Source organism: Myotis daubentonii, chromosome 4, assembly GCF_963259705.1.
Source record: "Myotis daubentonii chromosome 4, mMyoDau2.1, whole genome shotgun sequence".
Lineage (NCBI taxonomy): Eukaryota > Metazoa > Chordata > Mammalia > Chiroptera > Vespertilionidae > Myotis > Myotis daubentonii.
The window spans coordinates 49691861-49712641 of NC_081843.1; the positions used below are offsets into that span (position 1 = coordinate 49691861).

General features: G+C 46.4%; 1 protein-coding gene across 3 annotated transcripts in view; it reads left to right on the forward strand.

Annotated features, from left to right (window-relative positions):
* LOC132233355 (colorectal mutant cancer protein) overlaps positions 1 to 20781 on the forward strand; it is a 238117-nt gene that overhangs the window by 152247 nt on the left and 65089 nt on the right. For all 3 annotated transcript variants that reach the window (XM_059693891.1, XM_059693892.1, XM_059693893.1), the window contains 2 exons: positions 1060 to 1202; positions 13047 to 13189. In XM_059693891.1, coding sequence (XP_059549874.1) covers positions 1060 to 1202; positions 13047 to 13189 — 286 coding nt within the window. The remainder of the gene's footprint in view (positions 1 to 1059; positions 1203 to 13046; positions 13190 to 20781) is intronic.

A 20781-nucleotide genomic window follows, 5' to 3' on the forward strand; every position in this document is an offset into this window, starting at 1 on the left:
CATCTGACCTTGTTTCTGGAGCTCTGAGCAGCCCTCAGGATGTTTCCACATTAGTACTGACCAAGACATTGTTCAGGGTTCTCTTCAGAAGTGTGGTCCTTGCCACAGTTTATACCAATGTATACCTCAGACTCCTGTGCTGAGCACTTGTGTTTCAGTATTGGGATGGACTTAGTGCAGTGTCCTACTTGTCTTTGAAAGCTGTTTACCCTGGCCCAGTAGCTTCTGCGTCACACCATGGGGAGCTCAGCAGATTTAGGGAAGAGAGAGGACATTGGCGGTAGTGGATGAGAAGTCTTACCCTTGCCTGCCTGCACCAGCCCCGCAAGTGCAAAGTGGACAAGTACACATGGCTCTTGGCTTTAGGAAAACCTTGCTGAAAATGAAATAAAAATTCCTCTACCGGACAGGAAATTAGTCAGGGCTGAACATAGTAGACAGGAACATAAGCTAGACTCCTTGTTCCATCACTGATGAGTGTTTTATTATTATGTAAATGAGATTAAATGCACAGTGACTGGTGGGGGGTTCTGAATGGGGAGAGAAATGAAAGAGGTGAATAGATTCCTTAGGATTTAAACTCTGGCAACAAAAATGTTTTTTTATAGCATCTGCTGCCTCTTAGTCCAAAAATGGCGAGCAAGGGAAGCTCCTCACCCTCTTTTGTCATTGTTTCTGCAAAGCATCCTTCATGATAGTGCGACACATGGTGGTTTATTCATTCCATGACACTTCCTGGTCATCCACGGCGACCCAGGCCGTATGCCAGGTGCCACGGCTGTTGCACAAAAACATCTAGTCCCTGCCTTCCAGGAGCTTCCAGTCTGGCTGCAGAGAACCAGCCAAGTAAGAAATGGTGTCATACCACTCAGGATTCTTTGGTTGTAACATTGCACTCTGATGTGCCTCTGGGGATTGCTGGTCAGTGAGCAGGCATGTGTTTTACCTTGGGCATGCTCTCTGTTGAAGTTGTGATGAATTGAGGCTATAAAACTTGGAATCACTAGCCTGTAGATGTGTCAATTCATTGCCATTTCTTTCTGGTTCTCTTGATTCCAGTGTGAGCAGTCCCACCTCATGAGAGAGCATGAGGGTGTCCAGGAGCGGACAACACTTCGATACGAGGAGCGCATCACGGAGCTCCACAGCGTCATTGCGGAGCTCAACAAGAAGATAGACCGTCTGCAGGGCGCCACCATCAGGTAGCAGCGGTCATGCTTTCTCTCTGCCCCTCGGGGCTGTAGCCTGGGTCTTGGAGCTGAAGTCACCCCAGTGAATTACCACGATGTCTTATTTGTAATTAAGACTTTTACAGACAGTCGATAAGGTAGTTTCTCTTTGCTTTGTTAGCCACGCACTCTCCCCTTATTAGTCTGTTCTGCTTAAGGGTGGCGGTTGGAACCCTCTGTTTCTTGATAAGGGTGTGGAATCAGAAGTTGAATGAGATGCTTATAACAAGTTCTAAATGGAGCCCCTCTTCCTGAGAGACCAGTATCCCTAGCACACCAAGCCTGCTCCCCATCTGTAAACTGTGGACCTCCATGGGGATTTTGAGAGATTTCAGAATGAGGCTTGCAACATAGGCTTCTAGATAACCTAATATTTTGAGCTTACCTCCAGTTGATTTACCAACACTGGCTTAGCCTCTTATAGACTCCTAAGGTGGGGACAAGATTTGATCCTTTACTAGTGAAAAAGTGAGGGCTTAATATGAAGGGACTGTGTCTTCCTTGCTTGGCAATCAGTTGGCCCCCGAGTCTCCTACACACAGCCCGTGGTGTCTGCCCTACTGTTCAAGGGGAGAGGTTCGCTTTAGGTGATGTACTGAGCCAAGGATGAGAACTGTTATCTTCCTGCCTGTGCGCAGGAAACAGCCCTGAAGAAAGCAAATGGTTGGCCCGTGTCTTTGTGGAGAAAGAGAGCTTTGTTTGCTGAATGTTTGCACAAGCCACATTTATAAGAGTTTTAGAGGCAGCTACTTTAAACTCTCCCTCTCAAAGTCCTGCGTTAGAAGAAACTTGGGATGCATTTTGTTCCAACTCTGGGAGTCGGAGTAATGACAGGGCTACTTGATGAGGGCACTGATGGGCCTGTGTTTCCTGGGCAAAATCGTGGAAAACTTGACACTGAACTGGAGCCACATAATAAATTTCATATTCTAATTTAGAACTCCAGACTTTTAAATTGAATCCTGGCCTTCGGAGTGATTGCAGGTTAGCAATGCCTGAGCAGAGAGGAATTTTCAGCCCAGAGAAACGATTATAGCAGATTTAAAGGAGGCTGACAGAGTAAATTGGCAGATGTGTAATTCTCATTAAAACATGTTGCACTTTCAACACTTGAAGATGAAGGCAAATGGGCTCAGTGAGTTGTGAAAAAAATGCATCACACATCACCTGGAAAACGCAATTTCAGACGTTTAAATTGAACATAGTGGCCAAAGTGTTCCATGTAAAAATGCAGTGAGCTTCTAGACCATAAACATTTATTAGTGCCTCTTATTTAAAGGGAAATTGCATCTGTGCAGATGTCGCATTAAATTCTGCCAGTTTTCATTATGTAAATGAGCTGACCCCTCCTTGCGGGGCCTCCCTGAAGGGCTGGAAGACATTCGGACATGTGGGCCAGTAAGACAAGGCTCTTCTTGTCCTCTGAACTCCAGTGGCTAAGGCATCGCCCCAGCCCCCAGCACACCAGGAAATTCATTTGCCCTCAGGTCCTGAGATCTATGATAGGTTCAGTACAGTAGCAGCCAGACACTTGGACAAACTCTAAGTTCCCTAGCATATCCAGGGTCTAGAGACTTGATTATCATTATAGTCACGTACAATGCTGGTACCTTACAGACTTGCCTTCACTTCAATCTGGGTCTGACTCAGGAATTTATTGGAAAAGCTGAAAATTATTAATAGGGGAATAGTTTATGTAAAATATGATATATCCACACTTAAGCAGTCAGAGTGGGGATTTACAAAGGTATATTATTAGTCAGCTCAGGCTACTAACAAAATACCACAGATTTGATGGCCTAACCAACTGTGGAATTTATTTCTCACAGTTCTGGAGCTTGGGAAGGACAAGATTAAGGTGCCAGCCAGTTCACTTCCCAGTGAGGGCTCTCTTCCTCATTTGGGAAAGGTGGCCTTCTCACTGTGTCCTCACCTGGCAGGGAGAGGGCTGAAGCAAGCTCTCTGGTATCTCTTCTATAAGGTCACTAACCCCATTCTGAGGCCTCCACCCTCAGGACCTCATCAAACCTAATTATATTCCAAAAATCCCATCTCCAAATACCATTACATTGAAGGTTAGGCTGCAACATATGAATGGCAAGGGGTGGGGGAGGGCACAGTTCAGTCCATAGCAGAAAGTCAGGTGATGAGTACATTATGACCTGAATTCCTACCATAATAGACCTAGTCTACCATACTGCACCATTTGGGAGTTAAACATTTTTCAGTGCCCTAGAGATATAGTAAATGTTCCCAATGAGCAACAGTATATGGTGCTGCCTTTTTTTTTTTTTTTTTTGGTGAAGATGGGGGTGAAGGGGGGATGGACTGCAAAAGATGGAATGGCTACTCTCATTTATATACTCAGAAACCCACTTTTAAAAGATGTTACTTCTCATCTTTGCAACTTAGAGCTTGGCTAGTTTAGAAGTCTTAGTTCCCAAGGAAACTATGCCTCCATCAAAGACTATCACAATGATTCCATTGACTGCCACCAGGCCCTTGGCAATGAAGAGAATTACTGTACTGGATGGGGTGATTGATCCTAACTATCAAAAGGAAATTGGATTGTTGCTGTATCACGGGGCAGGGAGGCCTATGTTTGGAACCCAAGGGATTCTCTAGGTTACCTCCTAGAAATTGCCCAGCGGTAAAAGCTAGTATATATAGCAGAACAGCCTGGAAGAAGGACGTTATAAACACCAACTTAGCCTCATGACCCGTTACAAATAAGTTGGTGAAACTTACAGTTTAATAGTTAGGTTACATGGTATCTAGGTGGATTTGGCATTGAACTGGAAGAGGAGTGATCACTTAAGAACGGATGCAATACCTGATGGGACTTGGGGTCTCCCATTTTGAATGAGGGATGGTTACAGAAGCTGGTGTCCATTGATATTGCAATTTGAAAATTTAAGTGTAAGGGAGTGTGTATGGTTGTCTTGTAACCAAAGAGAGTTGACTATCATGAGTATTGTCTGGCACCTGGTACAATTCCCACCTCCTTTCTCTACACTCCCTAGAATCAAAGAGATTGGACCTTGGGGACTACTTCCCAGACTACTGGGTTCTGAATACAGTTTCAGCTCTGCCAACAGAGGTGCACTTGCATGGGTTTGGAAGACAAAAAGGGAGGTGGAAGCTATTGTCCCTCAGGCCATGATGGTAGCAGCTGATATACAGGCTTTGGTGACATGAGGTCCTGCATTGACTGGTCAGACCCTGGAGCTCTGGGCAGGTATGAAGGAAGCAGCAGTTTCCTGACCCTGGAGAGGACCACAGCTATGATGGCAAACCTGACAGCTCCTGGTGGCCTCCATCCATCCTTCTTTTCCCCAACCCTTCCAATGGTTTTGCTAGCACAAAGCTGCCTAAATTAAATCCTTTCTACTTGAAACATCCAATGTTGTTTGTGTTCCTAGCTGAACCTTGCCTAATGCTTCCTACATCCCATCTCCAGGAATAAACAATGACATTTTGTATATATGGCCTTCTAAAAATTTTTTATTTGTGAATGTTTTAAACAAATTGGGTCGTGTAGCACACACTGTTTTGTAATATATGCTTTTTCACTTAACTGTATCTCATGAGTAGCTTTTATAAATGCTCATCTGACTTGGGAGATTATATAATGAGATGAGGGAAATGGACAAATACATCAGTAGCTCACTTTGGATCTGGGGAAGGGGGTGTCTTAGCAAATTAAACATGAGATATTTTGTTTCCCAAGATTATTTTCTTTTTCCAAAAGCTACTCTCATAAAACATCAACCTTTCACTACCAACTCTCATGAGCAGCCATGTTTCTGCTGCATTTCCCAAATGCTCACCAGCCCTTTGCTGTCTGGCTTCTGATCCAAATGGTTTGCCAAAACTCCTTTAGCTATGGACCGAATTGTGTTCCCGCCAAAATTCATATATTACAGTCCTAACCCTTCATGTGGTGGTAGTTAGAGATGGGGCCTTTGGGATATAATTCAGTTTAGATGAGGTCATGAGGATGGGGCCTATTTGATGGGATATTGAGCAACTTTATAAGAAGAAGACACACTAGAGAACACAATCTCACCCTCACTTTGTCCCTCCCTGTCCTCAACCGCACCCCTCCCTGCCAATGTGTGGACACAATAAGAAGACAGCCATTTGCAAGCCAGGAAGAGAGCCCTGACCAGAAACTGGCCATGCTGGCACTTTGACTTGGACTTTTAGTCTTTAGAAATCTAAGAAAATAAATTCCTGTTGTTTAAGCTAGCCAGCTACGGTATTTTGTTACAGTAACCTGAGCTAAGACACTTTTTAAAAAAAAAATCACCAGTGATTCCTTAACTGAAAAATCCCATGGCTTTTGCTTGTTACTGGTCCTTTTCTTCAGCATTTGACCTTAAATCCTCCTTCCTTCTGGTGTGTTCTTTCTGGAAGCTCTAGCACCCTGTAGGTCCTAGATCTTCTCTTCTGTCCCTGAGATCCATCCTCAACCTTGGCTCTTACCCTGGGCTCTGTCCCTCACACCTTTCACCCTGAATGACTGCAGGCCAGAGAGCATTGACCCATCCTATCTGTATCACCTTGCATTGGCACTTAACCATTCCGCTTCCTCGTCTGCAAAATTTTCCTCATTTGGGGAATGAGATACTATCCAAAATCTCCATCTCTAACATAATTCGATCTCTGAGATCTCAGGCCCGTACCATGAACCTGGCCTTCCTTCTGATCGTTCAACCCACACATTGGCCTGTGCACTGTGTCTATATGTCTAGCTTCACATTGCTGCATCTCGAACAGTGTAAACAAAGCCTCTTTATCTCCCAGCAAAACATATTGTTCTGATTAATTTCTGGCCTAACAAGTAAAATACAGTGAAATAAAAATCCAGAAAAATAAGATAGATTTCTCTCTCCCTGTCTTCCTGTGTGTTTGACATCCATATTTAGAAGTTCTTGAATAGTGATCCTATATCACATCTTGTTAAAGCTGGTACTTGTTGATGGCTAGCCTTTCAAAATCTCATTTGTTCAGTTATTCACCAAAGGATCCAAAGATGGGTCTGAGCCTTCTCTGTGCTGTATTAAAAAATTAGAAGAGGTAGAAAGAATCAGGACTTCACTTATTTCCTGCTATAGATCCTGTAAGAGAACAGAAAGGATTACATTTCCTCCTTATATATAAAAATCTTTGCTCTTTAAAAGAATGATGGTCACTTCAGGGCAGTACACTTTTAATTGTAAAAAAACAACAAAAAAAAAACCCACAAAAAACAGAATGTGGTTCAGAAGGACATAGGTGACTGACAGTTGCCAAGCTAGGCAGATGTCCATCTGAGTCTTGTTCACAAATCACTCCAATCAAGCAACAAGGCATGAATGCACACCCCCACATTAAATAGATATGGACTTTGCTAATGAAGTAATATTTTTATCAAATGCTGCTGAGTCCACAGTACTTCAGCTTGAGGTCTGAAAAGCATGATAAGAATTATACTTTCATTGACTTTTTTCCCCTTTTCTGATTAGATCATTTTACCCCTGGCCATTAAAGAGAAGGAATCTTTAAAAATAACTGCAACAAGCTTTGGCCAAATAGCTTAGTTGGTTAGAGCATCGTCCTCTTATATCAAGGTTGCAGGGTCGATCCCGGTCAGAGCATATACAGAAGTCTTCTAATGAGTATAGGGTGAGTGGAGCAACAAGTCAGTGTTTCTCTGTTTCTCTCTCTTCTCTTTCTCTCCAATTTTTTAAATTATTTTTTTAAATAATTGCAACAAAAAATGTTTTCCTTAGGCTCCTATATCCGAGTTGTGTTTTGTTGGTACTAAATTTAGGAGTTAGGCTGTGGTACTAACTAGTTGCATCATCTTGGGTACGTTGCTTAGCCTTTTGAAGCCTCGGTTGTCTTTTTTGTAAAACAAAGGTGTTGGTCCTGGCTTAGATGGTCTCTAAGATCCCTTCCAGTTGGCCAGCCTGTGACATTTCTGCCACGGCAAGCTACCCAGGTGTGTGTACAATCTAATGCCTGCCTCCTTAGAAGCGTTTTTTCTTTAGTTGTTTAAGCCAGCAGCAAGCACTAATTATGGCGACTCTAAATAGAAAAGCTGGGAAGCACTTCACAAATGCTTGTAAACAGTGAACAAAATAATGTACGTTTAGAATCCTGTGAGATGATCCTTTATGTTCCTGAGAACCTTGCAATTCAATAATTATGAAACTACCACAATAATGTATAATTATCAACATGTATCCGTTCATCAAGCTTCTGACTTTTGAGGTTAATATGATTACTTCTTGGACCTTTTCATGTTTTCTTCCTTTTCATCACCACGCTAACAGTTGGTGTTCTTTGGGGAGACATTTTCCTCCCAAAGAAGTAAGTTATCACTGGCCAAGAGTTACTATATCCACAATAGAAGTAAGCAACCAATAAAGTCACTTTGAGATGCTGATGCTGTGTCAATAGCTAAACGTCTTTACCAACTTGGTGACTCAGTGCTGCACAAAACAGCCCTGAAAACACACCTCATATTGTTGCCTTTGTAAAACTGCCATGGGCTGCTGGAGTGTATTTGACTTCCTGTTCCTTTGCTCTTGATAGACGAACTCTCCTCAATAACACAGTGAAGAGAAAACCCCTAGCCTCAGCCTCCTACATATGCTGCAATCCCAAATTGACTGTCATTTCCCTGTCCCACATTCCAGCCTCCTTTCAGGAACAGTGCCCATGATGATGTTTAGATCAGGATATGCAACTCATGATTTCTTCTGCCAAAGTCAGTGGGAGAAACAACAGCGTTGCACATTATTTGATATTTAGGCTCGGTTTAACCTTCCTATACCTCATTTTCTGTGACACAGAACACTGCCTTCACTTCTCACAGGGCTACCTTTTTTGTACTGTGAGATACATTATAATTACTACTAGAGGCCCAGTGCACAAAATTCATGCACAGGCAGGGCCCCTAGGCCTGGCCAGCGATCAAGGCTGATCAGGGCCTTCTGGCTGCTGACTGGGGCCTTCTTTCATTCTGCGCCGCCCCCTGGTGGTCAGCGCACATCATAGCAAGCAATTGAACTCCCAGTCAAACTCCCTAGGAGACACTGTGCATATTAGCCTTTTATATATATAGATTAGAGGCCCGGTGCACAAAAACTTGTGCACTCGGCAGGGAGGGGGGGACCCTCAGCCCGGCCTGTGCCCTCTCGCAGTCTGGGACCCCTCGGGAGATAACGACCTGCTGGCTTAGGCCTGCTCCTGGGTGGCAGAGGGCAGGCCCAATCCCTAGGTGCAGCCCGTGGTCGGGCTCAGAGCAGGGCCGATTGGGGAGTTGGGGCGCCGCCCCCTGTCATGCACAGAGCAGGGCAGATTGGGAGGTTGCGATGCCACCCTCAGTCACGCTCAGGGTAGGGCCGATTGGGGGGTTGGGGCACCGCCCCGTCACACTCAAGGCAGGGTCGATGGGGAGGTTGCGGTGCCACTCCCTGTCACGCACAGAGCAGGGCCCATCAGGGGGGTTGGGGCTCTGTACCCTGTCATGCACAGAGCAGGGCCGATCAGGGGGTTGGGGCGCTGCCCCCTGTCACGCACAAAGCAGGGCCCATCAGGGGGGTTGGGGCTCCGTACCCTGTCACGCACAGAGCAGGGTCAATCAAGGGGTTGGGGAGCTCCCCCCTGTCACTCACAGAGTAGGGCCGATAGGGGACTTGGGGCACTGCCCCCTGTCACACTCAGGGCAGGGCGGATCAGGGGGTTGGGGCGCCGCCACTGTCACACTCAGGGCAGGGCCAATGGGGAGGTTATGGCTCTCCCCCATCACACACAGAGCAGGGCCCGTGGGGGGGAGGGGGTTGGGGCACCACACCCTGTCACACACAGAGCAGGGCTGATCAGGGGGTTGAGGCATCGCACCCTGTCATACACAGAGCCGCAGGGCGATCAGGGGCTTGGGGAGCTCCCCCCTATCAGGCACAGAGCAGGGCTGGTCAGGGGGTTGGAGCGCCTTCCCCTGTCACAAACAGAGCAGGGCAGATAGGGAGGTTGTGGCCCCACCCCCTGTCACACACAGAGCCGCAGGGTGATCAGGGGGTTTGGGCGCTGTCCCCTGTCACGCTGATCCCAGTGCCGGGAGGCCTCTTGGCTCCGCTGATCCCGGTGCTCGGAGGCATATTACCCTTTTACTATACAGGATAGAGGCCTGGTGCATGGGTGGGGCTGGCTGGTTTGCCCTGAAGGGTGTCCTGGATCAAGGTGGGAGTCCCCACTGGGGTGCCTGGCCAGCCTGGGTGAGGGGCTGAGGGCTGTTTTAAGGCCGACTGAAGCTCCCAACTGCTCCTTTTTTTCTTTTTCTTTTTTTATTCTGGGCCAGCTTTAGCTCTGGCTCCAGATCTGAGGCTTCTGCTGCTGAAAGAAGGTATCTGGTTTGTTTGGGTTCTATAATCGAAACACTGTATAACTCCAGCTCTGAGATCCCAGCTGGCTGAAAGCAGGTTTCTGGGGTTTTGTTTAGCTTCTATATTTGTTACAATGTTTCTTAAACTGCAGGCTCAGAGGCCGGCAAAGCAGGCAGGGAACGTTGGTTTCCTCCGTCACTGAAGCAAGCAAGCCTCATGTTAGTTTCAAGCTGCCTGGCTGCCGGCCGCCATCTTGGCTGGCAGTTAATTTGCATATCTCGCTGATTAGCCAATGGGAAGGGTAGCGGTCGTATGCCAATTACCATGTTTCTCTTTTATTAGATAGGATAAGGAAGAACCTTACGTGCTCAGCCCCTCCCTATGTGGTCAAGAATACAGACCTTCGGTGCTTCCCTGCTGCTTATTTTATGTTTCCATGCAAGATCTCGGCAATGTTTACTGGGAACCTGAATCCCTAGGCCTCGCACATTTTATCTTTATCTCTACCATCTAACCCTGATTATTTGACATCTTCACTACAATAATTCTTTTTTTGATCAACAAGTGGCCTGAGTGAACCCCCCTCCCCAGCCTCATGTTTCCATCCTGCACCCCAAACCACTTATTCCTCTCCAAGCCTCCACATAGTCACCTTCACACCCCTGCCCTGTGCACTCCTTTATAAAGTTCATCCTAATAATCTCTAGAAGCAATTCCTTACAAAGAAGATTTGGCAGGCACTACATGTTTTGGAACCTGCCAAGCCAGGATGGTTTAAGGTGGCTTCTAAAGACTTTACATATGCCATTTATACCACAGATACAGCAGTAGCATTTACCTGGCTCTCTTAGCTGTAAAACAGTCTCAGCCATGCTGATTACATTGGACATGCAACAAAGGTAATTTATTCATCATACACAAAATTTCCTGTTAATGGAAATCAGAATTTTAAGTGCTGATTGAAAGGAGAGCTAAGCCCTGGCCAGTGTGGTGCAATTGGGTGGGCGTCGTCCTATGCACCGAAGGACTGGTTTGATTCCCAGTCAGGGCACATGCCCAGGTTGGGGGGTGGGGGGATGGAGGGCGGGGATATACAGGAGGCAGCTGATAAATGTTCCATTCTCACATTGAAGTTTCTCTCTCTCTTTCTTTCTCTCCCCCCCCCCCCCCGCCACCTCCCTCTCTCTTCCTCTTTCTATCTCTCTAAAACAAAACAAACAAAAACAGTTTTAAAAAAGAAACTCGTGCACTGCTGGTGGGAATGCAGACTGGTGCAGCCACTATGGAAGACAGTATGGAGTCTCCTCAAAAAACTAAAAATGGAACTCCCATTTGAACCTGTGATCCCACTTCTAGGAATATATCCCAAGAAACCAGGAACACCAGTCAGAAAGGATATATGCACCCCTATGTTCATAGCAGCACAATTCACCATAGCTAAGATCTGGAAACAGCCTAAGTGCCCATCAGCAGATAAATGGATTAGAAAACTGTGGTACATCTACATGATGGATTACTATGCTGCTGTAAAAAAGAAGGAACTCTTACCATTTGCAACAGCATGGATGGAACTGGAGAGCATTATGCTAAGTGAAATAAGCCAGTCAATGAAGGAAAAATACCACATGATCTCACTCATTCATGGATAATAAAGACTATTATAAACTTATGAACAAAAATAGATACAGAGGCAGAGCTGCCTCAAACAGACTGTCAAACTGCAGCGGGAAGTCGGGCCAAAAGAGGGGGTAAGAGATCAACCAAAGGACTTATATGCATGCATATAAGCATAACCAATGGACACAAGACACTGGGGGGTAGGGGAGGCCAGGGGATTGTCAAGGGCGGGGGAAAAGAGGAGACATATGTAATACCCTTTGTAATACTTTAAGCAATAAAAAATAAATCAAATAAAATAAAAAAAGAAAAGAAAAGAAAGCTGATATATCAGGACACAATTATCAACTACACCAAACTTAAGAGTACTTTTTAATTGTTGTATTTCCTAATTATTGTTAGTTTTGCAGGTGTCTAATAATTAACTTAGTCATAGACTATTAACCTATTTCTTTTTGCCTTCACCACTCCCATTCTATTTCATATTTTGCACATTTGGGGGGCTTACATCTGTTTAACATTAATCTAGATTTGGGTGGCTTTTATTAAGAATACCTTATAAAGTAGGGGCCCAGCTGAATCTCTTCCCTGGGAGGATGTGATTTGTTGAAAGAACCAAGAAGTCTGAAGAGATCTTCACATTTCTCTAATTTATAAATTTGTCTCAGCCTAAAATGGCAGTTGCCTCTTCTCCAAGTTCCAGAAATGATTACCACTGACCATCTGGATCTGCCCCAAACTCAAGACGGTAGACTTTCTGCATGTGCGCATACACACACACACACACACACACACACATCACAAACTTAAAATGAATGTCAGCCTGAGACACCCATGGGCTTTCCAGCCTCATAATTAAATCCACTGACAGTTTTCTCTTCTAGCTCACTTGCAAAATAAATGCTTCAAAGAGAGTTAACTTTGCTCTCTCCATGTCTGTGTCCAGTGTGTATACAGTGATGAGGGTGGTGTGGAGAGGAAATATGGGTGTGCCTTGAAATACATACTACAATTTTGAGTTTTCTTAGCTTGCTCATAATTAATTCAGAAACCAAAGTTTGAGGGATCCATGAAGGGCTGAGAAGGGGTGGATGTTCTTGTGCTAATGAAACATAGCTGCATTTAAATACTGTCTTCCTGTTAGCAAACGGAAGGAAATAGACCATTGACTGGAATTCTCTCACTCATTGTTTCCACTGTTCTCCCCACTCCGTCCTCTTTTCCAATGCTCTAACTCTACCTACTTTCTTTGGGGAAATTAAGTGTGGTATTTTTTAGACATGCTGATCCATATGCCTCTCAAAGCATTCATTTTGCTCTGCATGGATGAGGTGCTGGCTTTCCAGTAGCTCTGGCCCCAGTACCTCCTCATGTCCTCTTCCAAGAAGGAGGCGTGCCATTGGGACCCTCCAGGCAATGGAACACTGTTTCTGTCCACCAGAGTCTTAATTATTTTGCTCACTGTAGCATCAGCGCTGGTCCTTTTTCACCTTGGAATTTGAGGGGATGAAGAAATCTAATTTCTTCAGGAAATCTTTGAAGGGGAAAAGTTTCTAGTAGGCTGATAGATTAATCTCCTAGCTATATGGGTGTGTATGTGGACACAGCAACCTTTCGGTTTCCTATACTGACCATAGATGGGACCGCCTATTTGGCCTGAAGAAACCGTGTTCCAAGTGGCCCGGGAGGTGAGGGGGTTATGGGGGATGATATCTATCTCTCTTCTCTCTGAATGTCTTTTTTCTTGTCCTTAAATGGCATATTCTCTAGGGATTTGTCTCATATCTCTGTAAGTGGTGGCCAACTCTGCTTTTTTTCTCAGGGAGGAAGATGAGTACTCAGAACTTCGATCAGAACTCAGCCAGAGTCAACAAGAGGTCAACGAGGACTCTCGAAGCATGGACCAAGACCAGACCTCTGTCTCCATCCCCGAAAACCAGTCCACCCTGGTCACTGCCGACATGGGTGAGTCTGCCTGCTACAAAGCCAGAGCCTGGTTTCTGTAATAGGGATTTATAGAAACGTGAGGCAGCCTGGCTTAAAATTAATTAAGTTAATTAAGGAGTTTGGTGAGTAGATAAAGGCATATCCATTTCAGTCCCTTACATACTACTTTGTTGGTCAAAATGGAACGGAAGAGTTGAATCACTTTCTGTCCTGATGTTTGTGATTCAAACATACGTCACCTCTATTTGAAAATCCTGGCAGGAGAAAACCAGTTATAAAGGCTGCTGGAGTGCTCCAAGTTGCAATAACAATTAGGATGGAAGGAATAGAAAGGCGAGAATGGGTGGTGACACATTGCAGTGGAAGAACCAAAAGCAACTGTTGGGTAGGGAGGATCCAAAATGACTCTAACTTGTTGATCCTGAGTGACTCAGAGAATGATCAGATTCCTCAGAAGTTTGATTGAGAAATGAGTTGGGAAATCAATATATTATGTTTGAGGTTGTAGAGAAATGTTCATATGGAAATATCTGGTACTATGTGATTGTATGGTGTGCTTTTAAACTGCAGGTCATGACCCATTAGTGGGTCTTGGAATTATATGAAAAATAAATTATTTTTAAATGAAATAAAATGGGGGGGGGGGATAGAATGACAGTATTGTTTCATGAAAATTATTTGTTACCTGTGTTTATGTAGCAAGTTGCCATATGAAATGTTCCAAGTGTTGGTTGCAGTCAAAATGTTGCAAAACCACTGGACTATTTGGAGATGCCTAACTGGCTCTTTGGAGAGATTGAGTTGAGGATAAAGGCTTTGAAGCTATGAAGTAAACAGATCCCTTTGGTCAAAAGGGTGGAGAGTCAAAAGAGGGAGGAGACCCATATCTTAGGAAATGTTCACATGTAGGGGAGAGATGGGAGAAGAACCAAGAAAAAGAGGAGTAAGTGTAGTGCAGTGTTCACAGAACTTAAAATTTCATTGAAGAGAGAGACTTGAATCAAATATTACACACATGTTTAATTGCAAACATGTATAAGTACTACAACATTAACGAACATGGTACCATGAGAATGTATCAAAGGAATCTGATTAAGTTTAGGATTTTCAGGATACCTTCCTCCAGGAAGTGACATTTGAATGAGATCTGGAAGATAAGTAGGAATTAAGCAGATAAAAGAGAAGATGGCATTCAGGGGGCGGGGACAGATGCATTCCAGGAGGTGAAAAAAGGATTTTCATGTTTGAAGGGCACAGAGGTGTGAGATGGAGGCTGGAGAGGCCGGCAGGAGCCAGATCATGCAAGATCTTGTAGACTGTGTTAGAGTCTGATCCTTATTCAAAGATCCACAAAAACCAATGGAAAGATTTTAATCATGGGAGGGAGGGAGGGAAAAGAAGATCAGATTTGCATTTTGAATGTGTCATTCTGAACTGAGGAGAAAGAATCAGTGGATCAAGAGTGAATGGGGGAGGCCAACTAGGAAGCTATTGAAAAAGTGTTAAGTGGGCAAAATTGTTGCTCAGAATTAGGGTGGTGGCATGTGAGATGTAGAAATGCAAATGGGTATAGAAAAGGTATAAAATGGCACGATCTGGCTAAAGGATTGGGAACAGAGGGTAAAGGAGGTATGTAGGTGGCAATGCCCCATACATACATGTCTGGATTATACAGTGGGTGAACGGTGGGGCCAGACACCAATAAGGGAGCATAGAAGAAAAGACCGGGTGGTTTTGCTTTCAATTTTGTTTTGTTTTGTTTGGGGGCAGGGTAGGGTGGGTAGAGATCATGTGTTTTGTTAGGGCATAAATTGAAGGCGCCTGGAGAGAACCTGGGTGGAGATGTTTGGGAAGGCAGGAGGCAGTTAGATATACATAAGAAGCCAGGAGGAGAGGTGTGGGCTGAAGGAAAGCAGCTAGGAAACATCAGGCTATTTACAGACAGTTACTGAGGTGATGAGAATCTATGTGAGGAGTGAAAAGTGCTGATGGAGGAGTGCAGAGCGCCTGCAACTAAGCCTTGGGGGGAGGAGGCTCAGCGGGCGCTCATTGGCAGGGATGGGCTCTCCTCGTTTCGGTCTGGGTTTAACTGCACCTCCTTCAAAAGCATCATGAGCAAGTCCCTGTGCTGACTGTCGCTGCCCCATCTGATTCCTGTATCACATTGCAATGTTAAATAATGTATTTGTATTTCTTTGCTTGACTGACTCTCCCACTAACCTCCCCTGGGCAGAAGCGTGTTTGTTTTATCTACTAGTGTATCTCCAGAACCCCACCACAGGGCCTGGCACTTGGTTTGTGTAGAGATACTTCTTTAAGTGAACAACTGAAGCAGTCAACCAAGTATCAAGCCGTCAGTCAGGCAAAGCTGTACGGAGGAAATGAGGAGAGTGGTGTCCGGAAGCCGGTGGGACAGAGAAGGCTCCAGTAAGGAAGAAGGGGTTAGCAGGCTGGGTTGCTGCTAAAGCCAAATGAGACCGATTGAGCTACATCAGAGTCATTGAGAGCTGATACCAATTGAGCCAGACAGAAATGGGTTGAGGAGCGGGAATACCTATCCAGACCTGAGGTCTTGGCTTCAGGCTTAAACTGTCTCCCTCAAACCTAAACCCAGACCCTGGCCCCACCCATGGGCCCAAGTCCTCCATGCTAAGTTATACCAGCTCATAATCTCTAACCCTAGTGCCCCCCCCCCCCCCACTCTGGACTCTGTCTTCCAGCCTTAGGCAGACAGACAAGTGCAAGCAGCCAAAAAGTTCCCAATTACTAGGGAAGTTCCTACATTCCATAATTTTATTCTATGAAATTAAATAAATGGCCCATTCCAACAAAGTTTCTTAATCAAATAAGGTTGGGAAATGGAAGAATGAAGCCACTTACATGGGCTGGGCATCTGTACGATGGGACTTCTCGAGGTCCTGACATGAGAGAGCATCCGTCCCTCCTTCCCCTCATTAAAAAAATACATGTTCATTACGGCTGGTTCCTTCCTGGGAGAAGGAACCCTGTCCGCCCAGTGCCTGTATATGTTCTCTGTCCACAACAGGGGGCATTTATTCATTCAGGAAATCATGGGGAACTGTGCTAGGGGCTGGGGATATAAGACAGACTCTGCCATCAGGTGGCTGTACTCCCATCGCCAATTCCTCACACCCAGAGTGACATCCCGACTTCTTACCATGGCCTACAGGGCCCCCAGGTTCTTTAATGAGGGGAAGGAGAGACAGATCCTCTCTCATGTCAGGACCCTGAGAAGTCCCATCGTCACGATGCCCAGCCCATGTAAGTGGCTTTATTCTCCATTTCCCAACCTTATTTGATTAAGAAACTTTGTTGGAATGGGTCATTTATTCAATTTCAAACCTCATCCTCCCCAGTATCCCTGTTTTTCTTTTAGCCTCTGACCTCACTGACCCTCAAACCTGACCAGCCTCCCTCACTTGGTGCTGCCTGATGTCACGTGTCTGCATTGACTTCGTTCCGTATCACCAGCCTTTATCAGCCTCTCCTGCTAGACTGCAGGCTCCCTGTGGGCAGCTGTCCTGTTTACCAATGATACAGTGCCGGCACACAGCAGGCAGCCACAGATTTGAGTAACAGTGAATGCCATCTTGGAGCTCATGATTCTTGGGGATGTAGACAGGGAAACAGAGAATGAACAGCAGTGGGGTAAGAACCACAACAGAAGGTGAACAGGCCCCCAGTGGCTCCCTGCGATGGGAGCACTGGAGCACGAGTAGCACTTAAGGTACATTCAAACTGAGGGTGAAGTGGGGGCAATGCAAGCAAGCAGCAGGAGGCAGAGGCGAGGGCTGTGGGCACAGGGCCCACCCCTGCCAGGTCCCCAAGGAGGGAAGGCCCCGGGGACGGCAAGGAGGCCCATTAAGGCTGCAGCAGAGCGCAGTGCCTGCGTGTTCATCGGGGCTGGACGTTTGCCTCCTCTTACTCCTCTGCCATTTTCCACTTAAATTGCTTCAATCGGGAAAAAAGCTTCCATATATAAACACCATTATAGGAAATCATTAAAAAGCAGCCATTTCATTATGGTTGCTGTATCTGCAAACATGCATTAGCAGCCCAGAGGTTTCCTTGAGCTGGATTTTATATGCAGTTTGCTTTGGTATCTGTGCTGATCTCCATTGAAGACTACGTCAAACCTATTCCCTTCACTGAAAAAGCACTTTTCTTTTGTTTTTAAACCACACCCATCAGAGCTAAGGCTGCCCCTTCAGTAAGCTGGCTCCTAGGCACTGCCCCCAGGGCCTGGGGGGCAGAGCAGGGGGTGGGGGGGTAAGCCAGCAATTTAGAAAGTGTTTTGACTTCCCTGAGCAGTCATGTAAAGGACAAAGGTCCCAGTAAGGCCACAGTGCATCTTAGAATACATTGCATTACCTCTATTCAAACCTGGTGGCACAATTATTTGGAAAATAAAGGTCATTAAATGCACAAAAACAGCGGTAGGAATTGCCGGGGGGGGGGTTTATTTTCTTAATTTGCCCAGGAGCTCTCATTAAAAGAGAAGTTGGCTATAACAGCTAGGGTGCTTTGCTCACTCGTGTTGTGCCAAGCATTTACATGCATCCTCACAGTTGGAGGATGGGGGGCTTGTAACGCTCCTGATTTATAAAGTTGGGATAACAGAGTGCAGAGGGGTAAGCCACTTACCCAAGGCCGTACAGCTAAGCAGTTGTTTCTGCTGTGTTTTTGCAGATGGCTTTGCTTTGACACGCCTCTGCTTAAACAGCGAGCCGTGCCCGTGGCTGGTGTGGTGTGCTGCGCTGGCTGCAGCCCTTTGAGGTCTAGCGCTGAGGGGGAATTTAGGGAGCAGCTGTGTGATCACAGCACCTGGCTAATAGCAGGCTGTTTGTTGTTAATCGAGGTTTTGCGGATCTCCATCCTTGAAACAACACTCTTACACCAAGTGATTCTGCGTGTCGCAATAGAGCAGAGCACAGATGTGGGCATATGGCTCAGTGCATCATGGGTGTTAGCACGTGTGCGGTGTCCTCGCTAGCAGGCTGTTTCCCAACTCTGTCAATGGGACAGCAGAGCTTGTCAGGAGCAGTTGTTTGTGAAACTAACAAAATCCCTGATCCGGGGGTCTTTGCGCACAGCCGGTGGTGGGTTCTGCTCCAATATTTTGAGATCTCTGCTGGGTTTAGGTGAGAAATGACTTTTCTGGAATCTAGCAATGCTGAACTCTTTATACCCGTAGGGATAAAAGGAAGCTTGCTTGCTGGTGTGATCATTCAGATAGAGATTTCCTCCTTATGAGTAGTTTTTGGAGGACAACCAAGGAAGAATTTACACATGAAACCTGGTTCTTTGGCACGGCTCTGACTATGAAATATGTTTAACGTTAAAGCCAGATTTTTCCTGGCTTTAATGGCGATGAGGCTTAATGGCTTCAGGAAAAAATGTTCCAAAGTGTCAAGCAGCCACTCCCAGTGGGGAGAAGGGAAAGACGGCCTTGCCTTCTCCAACACACGCTTTCTGCAGACGTGGAGAGAGCGTGTACAAAGGCAAGGCCGCCTGTCTGGAGAAAACTCCATCTCCCTTAGAACGAGGTGGCAAGGTGGTCGGTCATCCCCCAGCAACGAATTTTTTAAAAAATGTATTTTATTGATTTTTTCCAGAGAGTAAGAGAGGGATAGCCAGAAACTTCGATGAGAGAGAAACATCAATCAGCTGCCTCCTGCACACCCCCCACTGGGGATGTGCCTGCAACCAAGGCACATGCCCTTGACCGGAATCGTACCTGGGACCCTTCAGTCTGCAGGCCGACGCTCTATCCACTGAGCCAAACCGGTTAGGGCGCCCAGCAACGAATTTTTAAATGAGAATCAGATGGTTTGTAATCTGATTCTGGAACTTTGAGGAACCAGCACACAGGTTGCAAAGGTGAGACGGGACTGAAAATCACACCCCGGCTCATTGATGTAACAGGCCAGGCCCTCTGCGGCCTGTTTTCTCCTTACTTTGACGAGGCAGCTTACTTTCTCCCGGGGGTCAGCAGGGTTGGTTCCCCTGAGACCAAACCCAGGGGCGTCCTAGCAATTCCGGACACCGGCTCACGGGAGGCTCTCTGCGTGCTTCCTCCCAGGGGTCTGAGCCTGGTCCAGTAAGGCTGCCTGCACGTGGTCACGGGGCCGAGCGACTGAGGAGCCCGCCTAAGATCATTCCAGAGCTTCCCACGGAGCGTAACCAAACTCGAGAGCAGGAAAGGTCATTGTTCCCCTTCACCTTGTGTTTCTGTGGAATATCTCCCTCGAATTCGACTGTTTAATAATTTCCAGTCCCCAAAAGAGACCTGGGGTGTAAGAGAAATGGAAAGGCGTTTGTTCAAGATGGGCATTTGTCCCATAATTGGCACTCACGACCTCCTTTTCTAAGATAATACAAGCAGTCTTTATTTTCTAAACAGACTGTCCTCTCAGGTTGGATTACTTTCTGGTTGTTTGAAACTCGACGTAAGTTTCCTAAAAAAGGGGTGTTGGCTTCTGAGACGACCTCTGAAAGCCCGGTTAGCCTGGGGCCTCACTCATGTCACTGCATCCCAGCCACCGAGGGGAGCATGGTGTCAGTGAGGAAGATGTTACAGGCGCCAGAAGCACACCTCCTCCTCCTGCTGCCGGCCTCCTGTGCTCCTCCTGTGCTCTCGGGGCGGGAGGGAGGCTGCCTGGAAAGGGGCTGGGCGTTGAGATGGGAGATGCAGACCCTGAGAGGCGCATTCGGCCCAGAGGTTAGAGAGCTTCGGGAGAACGGTCAGCGGTGAGGCCGAGACCTGGCAGGGGCGGCGTCAGGAGGCGCAGTGAGGGGGCTGCGGTTCCCCCTCTAAATGTGCCTCTGTTTCCTCAGGATAACTTCGCAGAGGCACGGGTACGGAATGATCTTTAAGGCTCTCCAGAGCTTGCCAAATTGCACCCTTCCGTGCCTACGAAGGTTTCCTCATATCCTTACAGCTGTGCCAGTTCGGGTGATTAGGAGGCAAATAAGTAAAATGATTATGTGTGAACTTGAACTTTTCTACATATGTGTCGTTGGAGCCTTGCTCTGTGGAAGCCACTGCCAGGACTTCTACACGGCAAAGGCCGGGGTGGGCGGGTGGGGCTGGGAGTTCTGTGGGGCGCTGGGGCAGCTTAGAGCCTGGGGTCCTGAAGACATAGCCAGCAACGGGGGTTCTCGTGGCTGAAGGACAGTTTTCCGGCAGTTGATGCTAGGTTATCTTTCTTACGCCTTCACCATACTTACGACCAAGTTTAGTGTTGTAGAGAGATAAACTGTCAAAACTGCACAGTGACAGCAGCAAAAATGAAAACAAATCTCAGACCCATACGATCTGGCTGAAATAGAAGTCTTGAAAATGCAACCTCGTTTTCTTTGGGAAAGAAACAGAATAGGTTCTTCTTCCCGGTGAGGTTGGGGCCTGGTGGGGCCTGGCGCGGTGCCAGCTCACTCTTCTTGGCACCATCACCCTGGCCCGAGCCTGTGTGCTCGGGGATAAATGGGTGTGGCCTGGTGCTTTCAGGGGACATTCCTGTTCTCATAACTGCACTGAGGAGTTGATCGTCATAGTGGTCCCTGAGTTAAACTAGACTTGAGCATATTCT